The sequence below is a fragment of the Sylvia atricapilla genome, chromosome 7 (genome assembly GCF_009819655.1).
Source record: "Sylvia atricapilla isolate bSylAtr1 chromosome 7, bSylAtr1.pri, whole genome shotgun sequence".
Taxonomy (NCBI): domain Eukaryota; kingdom Metazoa; phylum Chordata; class Aves; order Passeriformes; family Sylviidae; genus Sylvia; species Sylvia atricapilla.
In genome coordinates this window covers 11,322,579-11,342,475 of record NC_089146.1, presented here as the reverse complement: position 1 = coordinate 11,342,475, position 19,897 = coordinate 11,322,579, and the positions used below count along the sequence as shown (strand labels likewise).

Below are 19,897 nucleotides of genomic sequence, written 5' to 3'. Positions count from 1 at the left end.
TAAGGAAAGAATAACTGTCATTACAGATAAGTTTGATTTTTTTAGGATTAAGAGACACATTTCATAACTTACATATGGATAATATAAGAAATTCCCATGTAATATCTGCATGGAATTTGTAATTGAACGTCTTAGAGTGAGGTTACAGTGGAACTCTAAGGCAGCAGATAAATTCTGAAAAACTACCTATCTGATGGGTATGCACAACAGAGATTCTGGAATTTTAGTTCCATCTACCCCAAAACATTCAGCTTAAAAGTGTGATAGGTAATTAACTAGGATAATAGCAGCGCTTGCAATGCTAAGTCCCACCAGTGTCCACCCACACGTTTATTTTTCTTTCACCACTCTTCCAGATGACAATGAGTTACTTGCCTTTTAAAATCAGGTTTTACCAAAATTCACATGTGAGACAGTGTATATGTGTATAGAGAAAAATAAAAATTAGGGAATGCACTTCACTCTTCCCCTGGAGATTATTTTTCAAGGGCCCCAGAGGGGAGTAATTCAGTCAGTGCTAAGGAAGTGTGCAGTCAATAAACAAATTAGGCAGAGGAAATTGGTAAAAGCAATAGCAAACAATCACCTAGGTGTAAACTTTTAAAGATACTCAGGTGTCCTTCTGCTCTTACTGACCTTGATGGGAGGCCAACCTTACTGACCTTTACACCTTTCTGATTCTGACACCTTACTATGTTACACAGTAACTTACTGTAAAATGTGTTCAGCATGGAGGTGTCTCTCATGGCAAGGCTGTTTCGTGTGCTGTGGGATTAGAATTGAGCTAGAAGCAAAAGCCTAGTCCAATCCAAACTCACCTGAAGCCTCTCACTGATACCAGTTCCACTACTCAAATACAATTTGAGTAAGAGCACAAGGTTAGGCACTGCAAAGCAGCAAACACCAGGATATTGTAGAAAGATTTTAATTATTTGGAAGAAACAGGTTTTCTGAAATACAGACTCAGAACATAAAGACTAAGTAATTCATTAGTCATAGCTCTTGTTATGGACAGATGGTTCCTACAGCAAAAATATAGAAAAATAATTTGAATTCAAGTCTAGAAGACCTGCAACTTTTCATAGGCAAAAAATAAATCCAACTAGTCATAGAAAAGTGGCTGATAAGGATGGAGAACAGGGCTGTGCATCTGAATAGCCATTACTATATACATTTCAAACTTAAATGAGCATATTTCCTCAGCCTCATAAAAATAGTTTGTCCATGAAAAATACCAATATGTAATACATTTAATACAATTTATACTTGAATTTAAAGATCTCAGATTATGGAGTAATAAGCTAAAATCAAATGAACTGCTTTTTCAACTCTTCTTGTATAGAACAATACTCTCTGTGTATACAGTGTGCATGCATGTACATGTATACACCCACAGAAAGAAAGAGGTGTATAGAGATTTGCTGAAAAATTCTACAAGATTATTTGATTTCTTCGCAGACGACAGCATACAGACTTCCTGGGATCCTTCTAACACAGGCTGTTCTATGAAATAATAATGTTGACTGATATAACCACATATCTACAACAGGTTTTTGCTATTATGAATTTAATTATCAATTTATCTTTCCAATCTAGGTTTAATTTTTCTAAAAAGTAAATGCTGCTTTGGTCAGATTCCGTACAGTCATGAGAAAAGAAATGTGAACATATTGGGGAAAGCCTTGAAAGTATGATTTAATTTTGATAATTAGTAAGTAATAAAGATACCAACAAGTTTTAAGCAGCAGAAGATTTAAAAGACTATGTTCTGACTTATTTTCTTCACCAACAAGCTTTTTGAGCAACAAACTAAAATGAAGAGATTTAATTTCTCTGCCTGCCATCACTGTGACATTTTAAGCAACCAAAGTCACAGCTGGCACTGAAAGAACAGTGGCATCAGCAGAGACCTCCATCCTTGCAGGACATAAATTGCATTGTGACACCCTGCCAACGCTGCCTTGGAAAGGCCTGGGCTCTGCGGCGTCTGGTGTGTGATGCTTCCGTCGGGACTTCTCCGTCGGATTCTCTGTGGTCCTTGCAGTTGTGGGCTGCTCTTGATTTTTCATAGCTCCTTTATTTTTAGATCGAAAGCTGTTATGCTGCTGTCTTCTGTGCTCAGACCTGGAACCGCTCTTTGTATTTTGATCTGCCTCATTACTTTGTGACTTATGAGATCCATTGAGTCGCGTGTTTTGGTGCTGTGGGTTGAATCTTCGTCTCTGGCTAGAAGGCCCATTCTACCCAGAAAGAAATGGGATAACTGTTAGGTTGTCTGAAGCCTTCCAACAGGCCAAGAAACACAGCAGTCAAAGTTAACAGTGTTACTGTTAGGAGGGAACAGGAGAAGGGAAACCCAAAAAAGTTCTGATTGTTACCAGAGTCTCTTTATTATAACTATAACCAGAACTGTGAGTACCATACTACATCTGAGTAGTCTGGAGATACAGCTGTCAGGGCCATCACTGATGCCAAATTAAAATCTGCCATGATTCAAGAGAATACAGAAAAGGCGATGAAATTCTAGACATCTCAACAGCAGCTGTTGAGGAAAGGGATCTGCAGGTTCTGGTCAACAGAAGCTAAATATGATTCAGCAGTGCGCTGGCAGCCAGGAGGGCCAACCATGTCCTGAGGTGCACCAGGCCCAGCATGACCAGCTGGGCAAGGGAGGGGATTGTCCCGCTGCGCTCTGCACTGGGGCAGCCTCTCCTCGAGTGCTGGGGCAGTTTTGGGTGCCATGATGTAGGAAAGACATTAAACTATTAGAGAGTGTCCAAAGGGGGCCATGAAGATGGTGAAGGGCCTTGGGGAGAAGCTGTATGAGGAGTGGCTGAGGTCACTTGGTCTGTTCAGTCTGGAGGAGACTGAGGAGGAGAACTCACTGCAGTCACAACTTCCCTGTGACGGGAAGAGGAGGGACAGGCACTGATCTCTGCTCTCTGGTGACCAGTGACAGGAGCAGAGGGAATGGCCTGAAGTTGTGTCAAGAGGGGGTTAGGCTGGATATCAGAAAAAGATTCTTCTCCGAGGGGGCACTGGAACAGGCACCCCAGGGAAGTGGTCACAGCATCAACCTGAGAGAGCTCAAGAAGTATTTGGATAATGCTCTCAGGCACATGGTGGGATTCTTGGGGCGTCTTGTGCAGGGCCAGGAGTGAGACTCAGGATACACTGCAATTCTCTGAGTAGTTAAGAAGTACTGAAGAACTTAATACTGACTGATTTTTCCAAAATCATGAATATTGCTTTCCTAGTAAAGACTTGTGCAAGTACTGCAGTATGACTGCAGAAGAACAGAGAGTCACATGTAAATTGAAGAGAAGAATCCTCATTGTGGAAGACATGTCTACTGTGATATTTTGCTCAGAGGATGCTTTGAATCTTAATGGCAAGTGGCTGAATTACTTTTATTTGCATGCCTGACAGGACATGCACTGACATTATCCACTGTCTTACATTTCCCTTCATGCATCTACTTGAGCCTAAAATCCCTACTGGGACAAAATTCAGACCAGTTTTAGTGGCAGCTTTACCTAAGAACAATGGTATAGGGACATTCTAAGGTGCTATTACAATTAAATAAAACTCATATATGTATCATATATATATATATATATATAAATATATAAAATAATGCTACTAATATAGTACAATACTGTAACTTGTATTATAGAACTTCTGAAATAATCTGCCTTTAATCCTGGCAGGATTCTACTTTCAAAGTGTATGTAATAATTATGCTTCAACAACACATCAGCTGACCATTTGTCAAGGATTAAACGCTTCTCCATAGCAGTTAGCTATAATGGAAGGGTTTTCTTTTTCACTCTATTACTGCCATTAGACACTTCTACACAGACAGCTGTCATTATTCATATGGTATTTCTGGTATTTCTACTTTATATGTTCACACTGACTTGAAAATAAAGCTGGAAAATATATACCTACTATCTTCAAAAACTACTAATTAAATGTAGACCACAAATCAGTATTTGATTTTGTATTAATAACTTTCAGTGCTACCTATCTTTCTGCAAGTTTTTGAAGTAATTTAGTTCAGTTCATGACTGACTGACACCTTACCTGCTTATTTGTTGGGATTCCTTGAGAAGAAGATTCTGTAGGATTTGAAGAAGAGTAACTTTGTACTTTACTGCTGGCTGTTTTATTATCAGAGTTCTTGACGTTACTAGAGGACTTTCGGTTGTGTGTATTTTGCTTGCCAGTTGTTGCATGTGGGGTCATTGAAGATAGCAGTAAACTACATGGTGGTCTTGAGGAATAGTTGTTCTTTGGGTGAGAAACTGTTAAGAAAAAAGGGATTATGTGTTATCAGTTAAATGATCAACATCTAAACAGAAGGCTATATCCTTACCCTGCTTACAGTTAATTTTGGAAGCATTGTTTCAGTCTCACTTTAAATAATGAAGTAAGCTAACTTAAGGTAACTATTGAAGTAGCTTGGCTGGAGTCAGGCCATAGTATTCTATACCTGTAAGTCTGCCTCACTGTGAGGCACTTCTGGAAATGTAAGAGCCAATATGGGGGCACTGCATTAAAACTGGGAGGAGCCTGGCAGAAGGCCAGGCTTTTGGCATCCAAGAGAACTTGATTTATTCCTTTCTAAAGGAAATAGGTTAAAAAGGCTTTTCAGTATCATGGGTATCTACAAAAACTGGAACTGGATACAATGCACTAATCCACTTCATGCAGAACACAACAGTCTGCTCCATCAGGAACCACTACTGTCCATCTCAGTATACTTCTACTCTCTACTTCTCAGTATTTTGAGATCACCTAATTTAGTAAGCACTGTCATGTTTAGACATAAAATGCACCCAAAAAAATCCTTGATTCCTCTCTGCATTTCTTCAAGCTGCCTTTGCAAAATGTCCCCCAGGCAGTCTTGAAGAGGATTCGGAGGCTAATGAAGTTCTTGATCTTAATCTGCTAGCCTGGTTTTTCTGATTATGGAATTTTTCTTTTTCCTTCTGGTACTGATGACAAATTTAAGGCTCGCTCCAGAGACACTTGTTGTTTTTTGTCTAAGAGGTACTTTTATTTTCTCACTTCTAGTATAGAGAAAGAAGAGGAGGAATCACTTTACTAAGTAAGCATCATCTGTTGGGTTTTCTGAGGATCTTATTCACTTACACCAACATCAGCTACTTCTCCCACTAGGTGTCCTCTTCAGAAAAACAATGCAATGATCTGCACAATGAACTGAATTTTCTCTTCTGAGTTCAGTGAGGCCAACCATCCCTGAATTCTATTAATTCTGTTTCATCTGAAACAGACTGCTGCACATGGAAGCCCATATAAAAACCCAGATGCTTGTCATAAAAATGTATTTGTAACAAAAAATATGTAGAAGAAAAGGATACTGGATGTTCTGATATATATTTCTGTTTCTTCCCGTCCTTCATTTTGAGTATATGCTATGATCTCCTCATGCTAGAACATTCCTTCCTTTGCACAAGCTCTGTGGGTTTGGTTACTGCGTTTATTAAAGCCCTTAAGAGTGGCTGTTCTTAGCTATAGGCCTTGTATAATCTCTTGTTTGAGGGGCATTTGCAGCTCCTAGCAGGGGATGGGCCTCATTGAGGGATGATGCTAAGAGAAACATCTTCTGCAATGAAAAGCTCTTGCCAAAGACACCAATCATCACAAGTTGCTCATCTAAGGTCACTGAGGGCAGGTATGAACCAAGTTCTTCAGACAGTCAGTGCACTATCAGTCATTTCTAGGATGACTCTGCTCCCTTGCTAAAAGCTGCTCTTTCGACTTCACTGACCTGATTTAAACAGGCCTGCATCAAACTGTGCTTATGTAATGCTTTACTGAAATGAGGTATAAATAATTAACTTTCAGAATTAACTGCAGCTGGAAGTTATTTAGGAAAGTAGTTCAATGAGTTTTAAAAAATAGTCTGTGGTGGTATCAATAGCAGCTGTGGTATTATTAGTCAAGATAATCTTTATGGAATTTTCAGTCTCTTATGCTTCAGGGTATTAGATAGGGTCTATGAGGTGACTGTAAACAATTAAATGCACTACTGGGAAGTTTATGTCTTCCTCTGAAACATCCTGGGTTGGTTTCACTGAGACAGGATGTGGGGTTAGATGATCTTCAAAGTATTCTGCAAAAGCAATTCTTATGGTCTAATGAGTTAAACTGGTTATGCCTCCAAGCTGTCAGTTCTTTAGCTATGTAGTCAGAAGCTTGTATTGGCAGAGTGTGCAGTACTCTCTCTATTTTCTATTTTTAGGAACTGCTTGAAAACATTTATTATTTTTCTTCCACTAAGACACACTTGTTCAGTATTGTTTTACCAGTTTTCTCCTGAATGGAATGCCACAGGGCAGAGTAACATACTGGGCAAAGCCTTATATCACTTACTTTGTTTTAGAGGAAAAAAAAGCATGACAGAGATGAGAAATAGGCTCCTATTTTGCAACACGGACATGATACTTGAACCAAAAAATGTGAACCTGAATTTCCAAGCAGAAGAGCAAATGATTTAGAAACAGGAGCCTGGAGAAAAAGAGGCTGAGGGGAGACCTTACTGCTTTCTAAAACTACCTAAAAGGAGGTTGTAGCAAGGTGGGATCAGTCTTTTCCAGCCTTAGTGATTCTATGATTTGGGACTCCAGACGGCTCCTGAAAAACCCAGTGAATACTCTTATAATGCTGAGAAGTTACTTCTTAGCAGGAGATATCTGACTTGGTCTCATTACATTATGCTCACACACAGAAGCTTCCAATTTACTATTTATTTATAAATTACTGAATTTGTGTATTCCCTAGAGTTGGGATCTTGTTTAGATTGAAAACTCCAACTGATCTGAGTAACACCTGGAAATCTCTGTCTAAGATGGTACGGTGTACCTGCAGATGGAGTGTGCAGCCCAGGCAGGGAGTCTAACGTGTTGCAAACTGTGAAATGGACTTGTGTGTCCTGCTGCACTCAGAGACACCACTCGTACTGGGCTTGCTGCACACTCACACACTGGCAGCACATGCTGTCAGCTCTGCTGAACAGCTATGTTCTGAGAAACTCAGTGAGAGGGATCATCAGCACTTACTTTCTCCACAGAGCTGAATCTGGGTCTTCAGCTGCTCTATATCACAGGAAAATCGGGCAGACCTGCCCAGCTCTTCATCGTATTTCCGTTCACTCACAAAGTGCTGCAAAAATAGACATGTTTACAGTGATTTACATTCTGAGCAAAAGACTGTATGGATGGTGAAGGAACCAATCAGTACTTAAGTTCACTTTAAGGCTCAACAAATTCTTGACCTTGCCCTGTTCACAAGATCTCTGTGCAGAACCAAGTGTTTTCCCATCCTTACAAAATTACATCTCACAGCCCAGTGATGGGTGGGTCACTCCCACACTGGGGAAGAGGGTCATTTCAGTGGAGAACAGATGTTTGATCACTGAATCTGAAGCGATCAGCTTTACTTGCTGAGTCTAAATGATACACAAACAGCAAAACTCCCCACTGTTACACTTAAGAGGGTATAGCTTACACTCCTCTGAAAGCATCTGTACACTGCTCAGAGGTGCAACAATGCTTTAGGAAGCTACTGCTTCCCTATGGAAAGCTATTTACCCTTTGCCCAGGAATGAACAGCCTGGGCATGTTAATGTGACCACTCTTCCTTGGCATTTCTGCAAATGCCTGAAATACCTAAGCAGAAGTGAATGTCTGACCTTAATTTCAGCCCTGAGTTCAGAGAGTTGTGCTTCAGCCATCTGACTGGCTAGGTCTGCCAGTCTCTTCAGCTCCTCTGCTTTCTTCTGCCGAGCAGTCAGGATTTCCACTGCCAAATACCAATAGTCAGTCATTAATGCCAGGAAAGTAAATTGCTTTGTAATTTATTAGTCTTTGGGCATCAACATGGTACATCCCATGTGAGACAAACACATGGACCACTGACTTCAGCTGGATTTCCAATATGATACCTGCACAGATCAAGTTGATCAGCATATTTCACTGTACTGCCTGATTTTGAAAAAGATCTGAAAATGGGATAGCTGTCAGAAAATTGAAGTTAAACCAATCCTCCAACATTCAGACAAACAGGTGCAAAGACCTGTTGTTTTGAGTTTTCCAATGCTTTATTTTGAAGCACAAAAACAGGGAGCCTTTCAGAGACATAGAAAGAAGCAATACATTGAGCCACCAGCCTGTTTCTGAAGACATGCTGAAGACATTTGACTTACACAGGGGAATTTCACTTCCTCTGAAAAAACCTGTTCACATACAGCTTATGTTAAAATCACTGGCATTGCAATTTTGCTTTCACATATGGAATATACACATTTGCCATTTTAACAGCAAAGCAGCATTGAAGGCCAACAGTCTTGATAAAAAAATAAATATTCATTACTGCCTGTCTTGTAGATTCTGTGTAAGGAAGGGGTGAGTAGTTATATTCTTATAGGGAAAGACTATTCATAAACCACGAAGCAATGATCTACTTGTACAGAAGATAATATGACATTACAATTTTAGTGGAAATATATGCAAACTTTTACTTAAATGGTGACTCAGTGTAAAAGCAACAACTGATTAGCTGGCTGATGGGATCAGTATTTATGGCAGAGAGAAAACAACATCTAAATGTAAAATAATAACAATCACAGTCTTTTGTCATGAACTTACACATACAGTCATGGAGAGTGGTACTTAATGTAAACTATCCTAAGGACACAGACTCCACTACAGCAGTAGAGATTTTGGTTTCTTTGCCTTCTTTTTGCCACAAATTTCCACAGCACACTTGACAAGTCATGTAACCAGCCTATACTTTTTAATGCTATTTTTAAAGGTGAGAATTAATGGTATTTCACAGACAGTTTGTTTCTCAACCCATTATAACCTATCTTTTATAATAGGAGAAGATAACACCTTCTTTTGAAAGTATTGTAGAGTCAACAAACAGTTTGGGCTGGAAGAGACCTTTAAAGCTCTCCAGCCCAACCCCCTGCAATGAGCAGGGAGATGTTCTATGTATGGGGTTGCTCAGAGCCTGACCTTGAATGCTTTCAGGGATGAGGACCTCCCCTCCTCTGGGAAGCCTGTTCCAATGTTTCACTGAGTACAACATGGTCCAGCAGGCACAAGGAGACACAGCTGCACCTATGCAGCTATGGAGGAGCAAACAAACCGTGTGACAGTAGAGGAGCGTGAGTCACATGGCAGGGAAGGCAGAGGGTGGCTACACTTCCTTTAGCCCTGGTGGTAAATCTGTGCCTACATTATTACTTATGCAGCTAAGAACAGCTGCTATCTCCCCAGCTGATATTTTCTATTTCATTTTTTTGTAGAATATGGTCTATGAGAATGAGAATTTTTTTATCTCATTAAATGAACAAGGTGCTTACCTTGTCCAATAGTTCTGCTTTACTGCTTGTTCTACGTAATGCTAATATTGTTCCTCCCCAAGATCAATATCCTCTTTGCTGAAGTGACTGCCCATACCACATGGTCTCATCTCATACTGGCATTTATCTCCATGAGATGCCAGCCAAATACCCATGTTTTAAAAAAACCCTGAAATTATCGTATTTGGAATTTTTCCTAGTATTGACAGTAAGACTAAGATCACCAATTGCAAAACAGTCCTTGAGTGCAGCAAAGAGATATGAAAATAAATAATATTTGAAATCTTGGTTAGTATGTTACAGTCCTGTAACAAGTCTCTGCCTAAGTTTTTGAAGGCCCTTTACAGCCCACAGCAGCCCTGAGAGACAGCAGAAACCACTGCTGGAGGCAGGTACTGGGCCATCCACTGTTATGTGTGGAGCTGGCAGGAAAACAAGGGAACAGAACATGCCATGTGCAAATGCAGCACTTTGCATGCTGTTAGGTAGGAATTAGGTTTTCTTTCTACAAAAAATCCTGTAACTGGCCAAGATTAATGAAGAGGCCCTATAATATCATCAGCCCTGGACAGTGGATTTCCAAAATGTGGTTTTGTTTGTGCAGTTAGGGCCCTGTCTGCTGATCAGTAGGAATTCTACCATTGGTTTTCTTGGGAATGAGTGCATGCTCTGTAGCTGATTATGGCAACCTGTTATCTGTAGATAACCAAAAAGTGCTGATATATATCCTCCACAAGTCCTTCCCAGAATAACTCAAAGCTTCAAATTCATCTTTTTCATGTTATTCCTAGAAAATTAGCAAATTAAATTCAAAGCACAAACTTTGCAAATATTTGCTGTTGTAACTTTGTACCTTCTAGTTTCCACACAAAGGCATCTGGAAGAGTCTTGGAGAGCAACAGAGAATTCAGAGCATTATTTTCAACAAAAATTCAATTAGTATACTTTTGTAAACTAAGTGAGTTCTAAATGCAGATGAAGCATTCAAGAATGCTAAATACATTTGTGACCCTGCTTGGAAGGACCTTAAAATCAGAAATCAGTAAAAGGACTGTATGCATTCATATCAAGGACATTTTCATCTCCCAGGAAAATTATCATTCTAACAAAGCTTTGGCTACTCTTCAATTTCCTGCTTAGCATTCTCTACTGAAACATGTTCCCCTGTATTTACTGGAGGTAAATATAAACACTATCTTGGATGGAGTGTAAGACAGATATTGTGGTATACTAATATAAGGATCATCTTGCTTTCCCCACCCCTCAAAACAGAATATATACACATGAAAATGCAAAAACCAGAGACGACATGAAAGCTTGGAATGGGATCAACTCTCACAGATTATTAAGAAAACAGACTGCAGTAAGCATCTGTCTTTTGATTTTTAAAATTCTCTAATTCATAAGCTTGATCACTATTCCTTAAAGCTATGCAAGGCAACACAATAACCTACTCCCCTACTTCCTAATTCCAGCATTGTAACTTATGTAGGTAATATAAGCAAGCAAAAAGTGATTGACAAATGGAAACAAAATAATTGAATAACCACAGAAATGGGGGGGTGGGTGGGGAAAGAGTGGTCAAAAAGCTCTGATAGATAAGCAGAAGGGGTAAGTAATTTAAATTGAACTCTATATCACCTTTTGATTTACTTAATTTCATAATACTGAAATTTCTATGCACAATCCTCATAGGAACTACCTTGGCACCTCAAAGTCTTACTGGACTACACATACAGAATGAAAGATGATGGAATGCTACTAACCAGATTTACAGATTGTGTCATTTACTGCCAAACAAAACAACTGTTTCCCTGTGTATTTTTTTTTTTTTTACTTACTGGCTTCTTCTTTAACTTTATCAATTTCTGCCATTAATGACACTTCTTTGTCTACGATGCTAAAAAAAGAAAAAAAGAAAGAAAAAAATCATGATTTATTCATGCTAGAACTCCATCAAAATCAAAAGCTATAACTACACACAGACTTCAGACATTAATAATGGACAGTTTTGAAATGAGTAAGACTTAAAAAATTGAAGCTGAAAAAATACCTAGGCATCCCAGCTACAGGTATTAGTGATAATGAGTGTGTGCTGCTTTACACAAACATCTCACGGGCCTTCGCATGTATCTGCACAGATGTGGAAATCAGTCTGATTCAGCACAGCAATCCTGAAATGACTAAACAGTCTGTTTCCTAATTAAGCCAGATATACCATTGCTGTTACCCAGATTAATACAGCTTAGGTCTTGGCACAAAACTAAGAATTAAACAAAATTGAAGATGTGTGGAATGAGTTCCTTTTCTTCCTTAGAGATATTTTTGCAAAATATGTCAAGGTAAAAAAGAAAATGGTTTGTGATGTAAATAAGCATTAACATATCTCCATAACAGAAGTCAGCTTCCTTGCCACCTACTCCCTCCAGAACTGGGAAGGAGTTGTTCCACTTTTACCTGTCCTTCCTAAAGGAATTGCGTGCCTCTCCTTTAACAAATGCCTGGTGTGCAATCCCTGACAGTGCTTATAAGCTGTCAGAGTGCAACTGATCAGGTGGGTCTGCTGAGAGCAGAGAGGACATGGGGCAAATTGCTCACATTATGAATGCAGTGACGTTGTCCAATGGAGTAACATCTCTGCAGAATGCTCTCCAGGGGACAGTGCTCTGGTGTGCCAATCTGTTTTCCCCTCACTAGATTATTCTTAAAGTTAAGTTCACATTTAATGAACACCACCAATGTTAATGTTTGTGTTTGCATGAGTAAATTCAAGCAGCTGGGGGGGGAATCACAAAAAGTAGGTCAAACACCAGGAGTACATCTAGGCACGCACTCAAGGGAAGAGTGCAGCTCTCAACCCTGTTAGTAGAAACAACCTTGAACATTAGCTTTTGTACCCAGCTTTTGTACACTGGGTTACATGTGAACAAGCTTCTACTGAAGGAAGACATTATAGAAAAGTTAAACCCAAAACATTTGTCAAGAACATCCTTTGCAAGAAAGCGAAGATCCTGCAGAGTTCAGTGGGGAGTAAAGAGAGACAGAAGACTTAAATAGAGAAGTATTGACAGGTCCTTTACTAAAACAGGGAAAGATTGGTGAGCAGGCAATGTGGGGAACACACGGCAAACACAAAGCTGACAACCAAACATTTACCAGCTACAATGTGTGCAAGTGCCATTCACCCTTCCTTGAAATCTTCCAACCAACCTCACACAGGAGGTTTGCAACAGTGATGACTTAAGTTTTAGCTTTCATGTTTTTCAGATTCTGTGCTGTCTAGGGGTGTAATTCTGAGCCTCACATAGAGTGTTAGTGAGCTCTCTTCACAGAGCAGGTAGACAAAATAAATCCTCTTCCTGCTGAAGACCAAGGATACCTTTCAGGCCCAAAAGCATAAACAACAGAAGGGAGGAACAAGAAGGATGGGACCTCACAACCTGAAGTTGTCATTGGACAATTAAACCCTATTATGCAAATAGACCAAAACATAAAAATCTAAGACCTTGTGACCGATCAACCATTTTTTGTGACCATTCTTAGTCTACCTTGTGTGTAGCCCTGGTCAGGCTCTTGTCCTGCCCACGGTGAATCCTAGAGGCCTTTCAAGAATACTGACTTTATCCTCTAGCTCTGTCCAGTCTCTGTTTCAGATCAGCCTTCCCAAGGCATCAACAGAAGCTCTGCAGTCTTCTGTCCTTGAGTTTTCCCAGTCTACCATGCCCCCTGGAGAGAAGGAGACCTTTACACTGCCTCCCAGTAGCCAGCAAGAGGGACAGAAGCAGGTTGGCTGATGGCAAAGGTTGCAGCAAGACCACACAATTGCAATGTTACACTTTTTTTGTTTCACACATAGAAAAAGACCAAAATTATTGTTTTAGCCTGCCAGATCAATTTAGTGTGACCTACACACCAGAGGAAATAAAGCAGCAGGGGTTTTTTATGGTAGAGCAAATCAGTTAAGAGGCAGGCTCTGACAACAGAAGGACACACTTGTTCCAGTTGCCACTCAATATTCTCCAGACATAAGCATTAAGCATCACCTGCCAAATAAGCAGGTGATGATTCCAGCTTGCTAATCTAAATAGTCATATGTTCTCAGAACTAATTATTTTCAATTAGCTTTTGTAACTACATGATTTAATAAACTTCCTTGACTTTTACAACAGGCAGCTGAAATGAGTTTTGTGCATTCTTACCTATTTCTATCCTCCACAAAGAGGATCTAGTTGTTTTTACCACTTTATCCTAAATTAAAAAAAAAAACCTGCAGATTTTTGCTTTTTCTGTCTCTGTTATTAAGGTGCCTCCCTAGTGCACTACACAGGTTACATAAACATAAACTTTTGTCCAGAAAACATATTGAAGCAACAAGGTCACAACAGCAGAGCTCATCAGAAGAGTGTTTTAGTGCAGCTCATTCCAGGATTGTCCCATCTGCACTCTAACAACAGATTCTTAGTAAACTGGTGGCCCATAACATTTTATTTTGATGCCAAATAAAACCAGTTTTAATATCAGAATGAAAACAAGGCCATAGCAGTCCTATATTTATCATATTTTATAGTCAAATCTTATCTGTTTTCCAGTTCTAGACAGTTTTCCACTTCCAATGTTTCATTTTGAACTCTGACAAACATTTCAGATAAAGTGTTTGGATGAACACTAGAGGACAGGACTGATGAATTTAAAGAACAGCCAGCAGAGTTTTTCCTTTCTAGCTATAAACTAACATTGGAAAATTAAAGAATAATACAAGAGAGAAACTGTTTGGTGCCTTGGTCCATGTAAGAAACTAAGTTTCTTTAACAGACAGACCTTGAAAATGTTTTCCTTCCCTGCAGACAATGCAGCTGTACTAATTTATATCAGTAAAGGACATGCACGATTTCTCTCTTGGCTAAAGGAAAGGAACATACTAATTTTCATCTGGAAGCGTACAACCGCATTTCTCAGCCTGGAAACCATAAACTGCCATATGTCATATATGAGAAAAGTTAATGTTTCTTTAGAAATGTCCTAGGCAAAGCAGCACCAGCAAATGCAAAACAGAACAACACTGCCTCCAAGAAGAATTTATCAAAGTTAGAAACAAATGAAAACAACAGACAGGAAACTGGAAAAAAACTCTGGCCTCGGGATAGAAAAAAACAAATGACAAATACAAAGAGAAATCTTAATGGTAACATATAGAAGGAGAAAGGACAAGAACAGTGCGGAGAAATCAATGGATCAAATCTTGTCTCTCATTCCTGCTAGTATCCCACTGTTTTCACACAAAGGTCTCACAGTCACTTAAACTGAATGGCTCCTTAACTTGGGAGTTCAACCATTATTAACGTATTTTCTGGAAAAATGCCCTACTCAGCCTTAATACAGGGATTGTGATTAGACCACAGCAAAAGTGTTATTGAGAACTGCTGGAAGCTCAGTGCAGCAATACCTCCCAGGAAAGCATTTTCCTTTAATGCTTTTTAGTGTCCATTTGGCACTAAAAAGTTGTATCCAGCTGGTACACTTCAGTGCACAGCCTGCAGCATTGGTGTGCTGTGGAGAACTGGATACTGAGTGCTACAGGAACTTTCTGCACGCTCAGGTATGACCAGATTTGAGCTCTAGCAGAGCAAGGAACAAAATGCATTTCAGATGTAAAGGCATCTGAGGGAAAACATTCTGCTAATTCCTTCCTCTTCAGTGATGTTGTTTCTCTTGGGTTTTCTAGAGATGTTAGGAAGCAGGTTTAAAATCATGAACATACTACTTTAGCTCATGTTCTGGAGAGTTCATAATATTGATAATTTTTTTCTGAGTACTCTGAGCACTAAAAATCTGAAAGGCATGGCTGAAGCCATGCCTTCTCTTTACCGTGAATATCAGTAACACCTGAACATATTTCCACATACTATTTGCAACTCTGGTGACAAACACACAACTCAGAACCACTTCTTGCTTTGAATGTACCTGAATCCATGCCCTAATCATCAGTCCATAGGTTCCCCTGCTGTAGAAGAACCAACAATGGGACTTGATTCCCCCCTTCACCAACTGGACTCAAGGCAGATCTGAATCAACTGATGATATAGAAAAAAAAGAGGGCAACATTGCTGTCTCTTTCTTCCCTGCCTCCTTTCACCACACCTTTTCTCCTGAGAGGACTGATCCTTCCTTTTCTTACCCTTCACGTTTTCAGGATCAGGACCTGGGTACCAACCTTGAGCTATCAGCACCGTATCCCTGTTTACCATAGGTGAGTATCTGCAGTTTGGAGCACGGGATTTAGCACTGTTTGAGCTTAATATCCAGGTGAAATTTTGAAGGGAGGCTAAAGAAGGAGACAGTTTTGCTCAGGGGACATGGCAGGCTTAACACAGAGGGCATGCAAATGAGACACAGCCAGTGCATGTGCTGTAGAGATACGAGATGCACCAGGAGAGACAGCAGCTCTCTAGGAATCATTTTGCTGAAGTGATTTTGAAGGCAAAACCGTAAGTACTCATGCCTTGGCCTTACAGAGGCTGGCAGGATTCACACTACTGTACAATGGCAAAAGAGCTGCAAATGCCAAACTACAGTGAGCTGCTGGCACAGCAATGATAGGGGCAAATTATGCTGACAGCTGCCTCATTTCACAGTTTCATACTGAGAACAAATTCTGAATTTGTTCTGACATTAGTGGAAACAAATTAATCTTCCTCTAGTTTACAGCATGAAATCTAGTATTTGCACAGTGCTAAAGAAAAGATATTTTCAGTCAGCTGCAATACCTCCAAATCCCACTAAAATGATTAAAGTTATTAGTGCCTCTTAAAAAAAAGCTGCTTCAGATTGCCAGGCTGGCTGATTTATAGCCTTACTGATGAGAATCACAAGGTTTCCTGATGACCAGAATCTTCTCTTTCCTTCTGCCTCTTCTAGGCATTATGACAAACCTACTGTGCCTGAAGAGATGGGGAAATAAAAAGACCAAGCTGACATGGAGGCAAACATGCTGTCACAGCTCACAAAGGTAAGCCCCAGCTGCATGGCACAGAGGTTACTGTTATGTGTAATTCGAGGGAGTCCTTTCATAACCCTGTTTAACCCCTCCAACTGCCATTTTTCTCCTTGGGTCATTTAATAAACTTTACTCTCCCCTGAACCAGCTTTGTGCACAGTTTGAGAATGACTCTTGTTCTGGAGACTGAGGAAGACAGGGTTAGCTGTGGCATCCTGGATAACTGCAGCAGGGCTCTTCATCCGGAAGGGGGAAGAGCTATTTTTTCCCGGGCATCCTCTGGGGGCTGGTTCAGCTGCAGAGCTGCTGAACACTGAGCTACAATTTGAGCCCTTTTTTCATGAGCAGGGGAGTTAGAGTAATGAGACACTGTTGGAGTCTGACAGTTTAGGCATCAACAAAAATACAACATACTCCAGTGATGTTGCTCTGTCAACACTTCGGAACAGACCACAGTAGCTCCTTGAAGCTGTGCTGATTGACAAGCTGCTGACAAGCCCAAGCAAATTTGAGGGATGTTAGCACTGTTACTGTCTCTGCTGTATTTGAGCTGAGGTTACATGCAAATTCATGAAATGGTCCTGATAAGCTCTGCATTGGTCTTTAAGTACCATGTTTTTCTTGCACATACTTCCCTTCTAGCATGAACATACTTGACCCACAGGCAGCGTGAAAAGACAACTGATAAGAATCTCTAATCCAATTGTGTATTTCACAGAAGAATCATTCACATCAGTCCAAAAACTAGAATTGTCTCTATCAAAATTTTGGCACAAGGAACTACAATGATGTGATGACAATGTAAATATAAAGCCCAATCACCTGTACTAGGTGATTACAAGCGTTACAGGATTACTGACTAGCTATGCTATTTTGTAACTGGAGAAATGATACTTCAAGATTTCTTTACATTAATAGGAAGTATATATAACAGAGAGAGTAGAAAATACCTTGCAGGAAAAGCTGGTACATTACATATTTTGCAATGTTTCAGTAGATTATATTCTTCCAGTATTAGTTCAATATTATTTAAGGGTTCACAATGCTTGAAGGTTATTTGATCAGCATATGTACAATGTTTACACAGCAAACCAGATTACATGAATTTTCATTCTGATCACTAGTACAGTCTGACAATAAGAAGATAAACAAAAGGCAGCATAAATCAATTTCACTAAAATCCTTCCCTCTGCAGAGCACAATCTAGTAGAAATGAAAATGCCCAAAGGCTTTTAGTTATTCAAGTTCATTTTGTGTGATTTTTTAAATCTGCCTTTACTAACATTGTTCTCTTTACAATATAAAAGCAATATAAAAACTGCTTAATTTTCCCCAAAACATACGGCACATGCTTTCTAATTGTTACCCTGAACCTACTTTATTATATTTTTAAATTGTCAGTATCGCCAAACTCCATTTTCCAGCATTATGTCAGAATATTTTTTTTTAAATCTAGCCTATGGTAAAGCTTTCAATGGCTGTTTTTTTCACTCTAAAAATTCAGTTATGTTGATTTTCATGCTCTTTACACAGCAGTGGACACACAAGCATGTTAGGAAAGAGCAGAGAAGCTTGTATTTATGTGGTTCAGTTCTGCATGCAGTGTAATTAAACCTAGTTCTTACTGTTTTCTACAGACTATTTGTGGCTGGCAGCAGACAATATGGGCAAGTAGCAGATGTTTCCTTTTAGTTTTCCATACGACTGTATGAATGCCCAATATGTGCAAATTATTTTCTGGCAAGAGGTGTTACGGGGAACTGTGGCTCCTTTTGTGCCCTACACATTTCACTCAGATTTCCTGGGGCTCTCCTTTTATCCTCAGGATGGTTATTCAGTCTCTTGGTGGAAGAGAAGTGAGAACACAGTTAATGCATGTAGGTTTTAAGCTTGGCAATAAATGTCTCAAGTGCATTCTAGTGAGAGGAGAGTTCATTTAGCTTTCTTAACCTTCCCCTGGAACTTAAGGACTATTTGGTAGCCCTCTTTTCTGTGCTCTACAGTAATGTGGGACATGGCTATGCTCTGATATATTTTATATTGAAGTAGTAAGGGGAGCACCTTATGTTCTTTCTCACTCACACAAAGGTATTCCTGAAAACCATACACCAAAGCTGAATGCAGTGAGGAGAAATACTGGACCAAGGAGTATTACCAAGCAGCCTTTTCTCCTAACTTTCAGGTGCATGTGAGCCTGAGGAACACAGCCCCTCAGCTTGCTTTGCTGAGTGCTTTCATAACCTTGGGAAAGCAATGTCACAGGAAACTCAGCAAGAACAGGGGTGACCAGAGTGCTGGATCACAGCAGCAGCACAATCCACTTGAGACTGCAAAAGACTTCCTGTGGGACAAAATGCCCTGCCTGGTCCAGCCCATACCTTGTGAAATGCTACAGTGTCTGCTGGCATGAAAAGAACTGAATAAATGCAAGCTGTTATCACTTCTTCTGAGCACACAGAGAACTACTCCAGTTAGCAGAAACTTCAGTGAGGCTCTTTAAGAGAGAGGAAGTGAGCCCAATGCAATGTTTTTAAATAAACATCTTTTTGGGATTGTTATTTGCCCCATCTTACTACAAAGTAAAAACTGAAGTAAGCATTGCATTTTCCCCCCAAGATTTTACAGGGGTTCACAGCACATCTGCTCCCTGGCACTGTTTTCTGGATTGTGGGAGGGTATGCACTTTTTTGCATAGTGATAGGTGACTTTTTCAATAGCAGCATAGTACATGTTCAGGACTAACTTCTCTATTGGTTAGGTCAAGCTGTGAAATACTGAGCCAGAGAGAAAACATGGATTTGCACTGGCAGCTATCATTCAATAGTTTCTGCTGTTAAAAGGAGAAGTTCTTGTGAATGTTTCTGCTGAAGCTTTCAGACATCTTAGGCAACATGTGCTATTCATTTAACTCCATAATAATGGTTTCATTTACTGTCTGGAAGTAGGAGGAAGATACATGATATTATCTTTGCATTCTTCATTCTTTCTGTCATTGGTAAAATAATGGTAAGGTTTAAAAAAACCAAAACAGATTATCAGAAAGTAAAAAATGTTATCGACTCTTGCAATGCAGTTTTGATTCTGACCTTGAGAGCAATAAAGGACACAAAAAAGTGGTCTTATATCCTATAATCAAAGGAAGAAAAATAAACCCAAAAGAGACAAATTAGTATGTTTCAGAATTCAGCTGCAATGCATGATAAAAGCTTCTGACTTCATTTAGTTTCACTAAAACCCCTTGGGTGGTGACAGCTGTGTGTAACAGGAAGAGGTTAGAGTACTGAGCTCACTCCAGTACTCCTGGCAGTTCTGAACACAGACAGCACTTGGTGGCTGTTGTATCTGCTGTCCATCTCAACCAGCCCACACTCCAGCAGGAACTGGGAAAGGAACTCGGAAAAAGCTTTGGAATTACAATCACAATGGAGACCTGACATCATTGCCCTTGCTTTGGTCACTCCACAGCATTCTAGGAGCAACAGTCTAGCTGAATTCCTTAACTTTTC

At 39.8% G+C, this 19,897-nt stretch overlaps 1 protein-coding gene across 2 annotated transcripts in view; it reads right to left on the bottom strand.

The window, feature by feature from the left end:
- Window positions 1-909: 909 nt before the first annotated feature.
- Window positions 910-19,897, bottom strand: part of SPATS2L (spermatogenesis associated serine rich 2 like) — a 76,759-nt gene continuing 57,771 nt past the window's right edge. For both annotated transcript variants that reach the window (XM_066322586.1, XM_066322587.1), the window contains 5 exons: window positions 11,239-11,297; window positions 7,721-7,830; window positions 7,089-7,191; window positions 4,087-4,307; window positions 910-2,240 (listed from right to left, as the gene is read on the bottom strand). In XM_066322586.1, coding sequence (XP_066178683.1) covers window positions 1,857-2,240; window positions 4,087-4,307; window positions 7,089-7,191; window positions 7,721-7,830; window positions 11,239-11,297 — 877 coding nt within the window. In that variant the 3' untranslated portion in view covers window positions 910-1,856. The remainder of the gene's footprint in view (window positions 2,241-4,086; window positions 4,308-7,088; window positions 7,192-7,720; window positions 7,831-11,238; window positions 11,298-19,897) is intronic.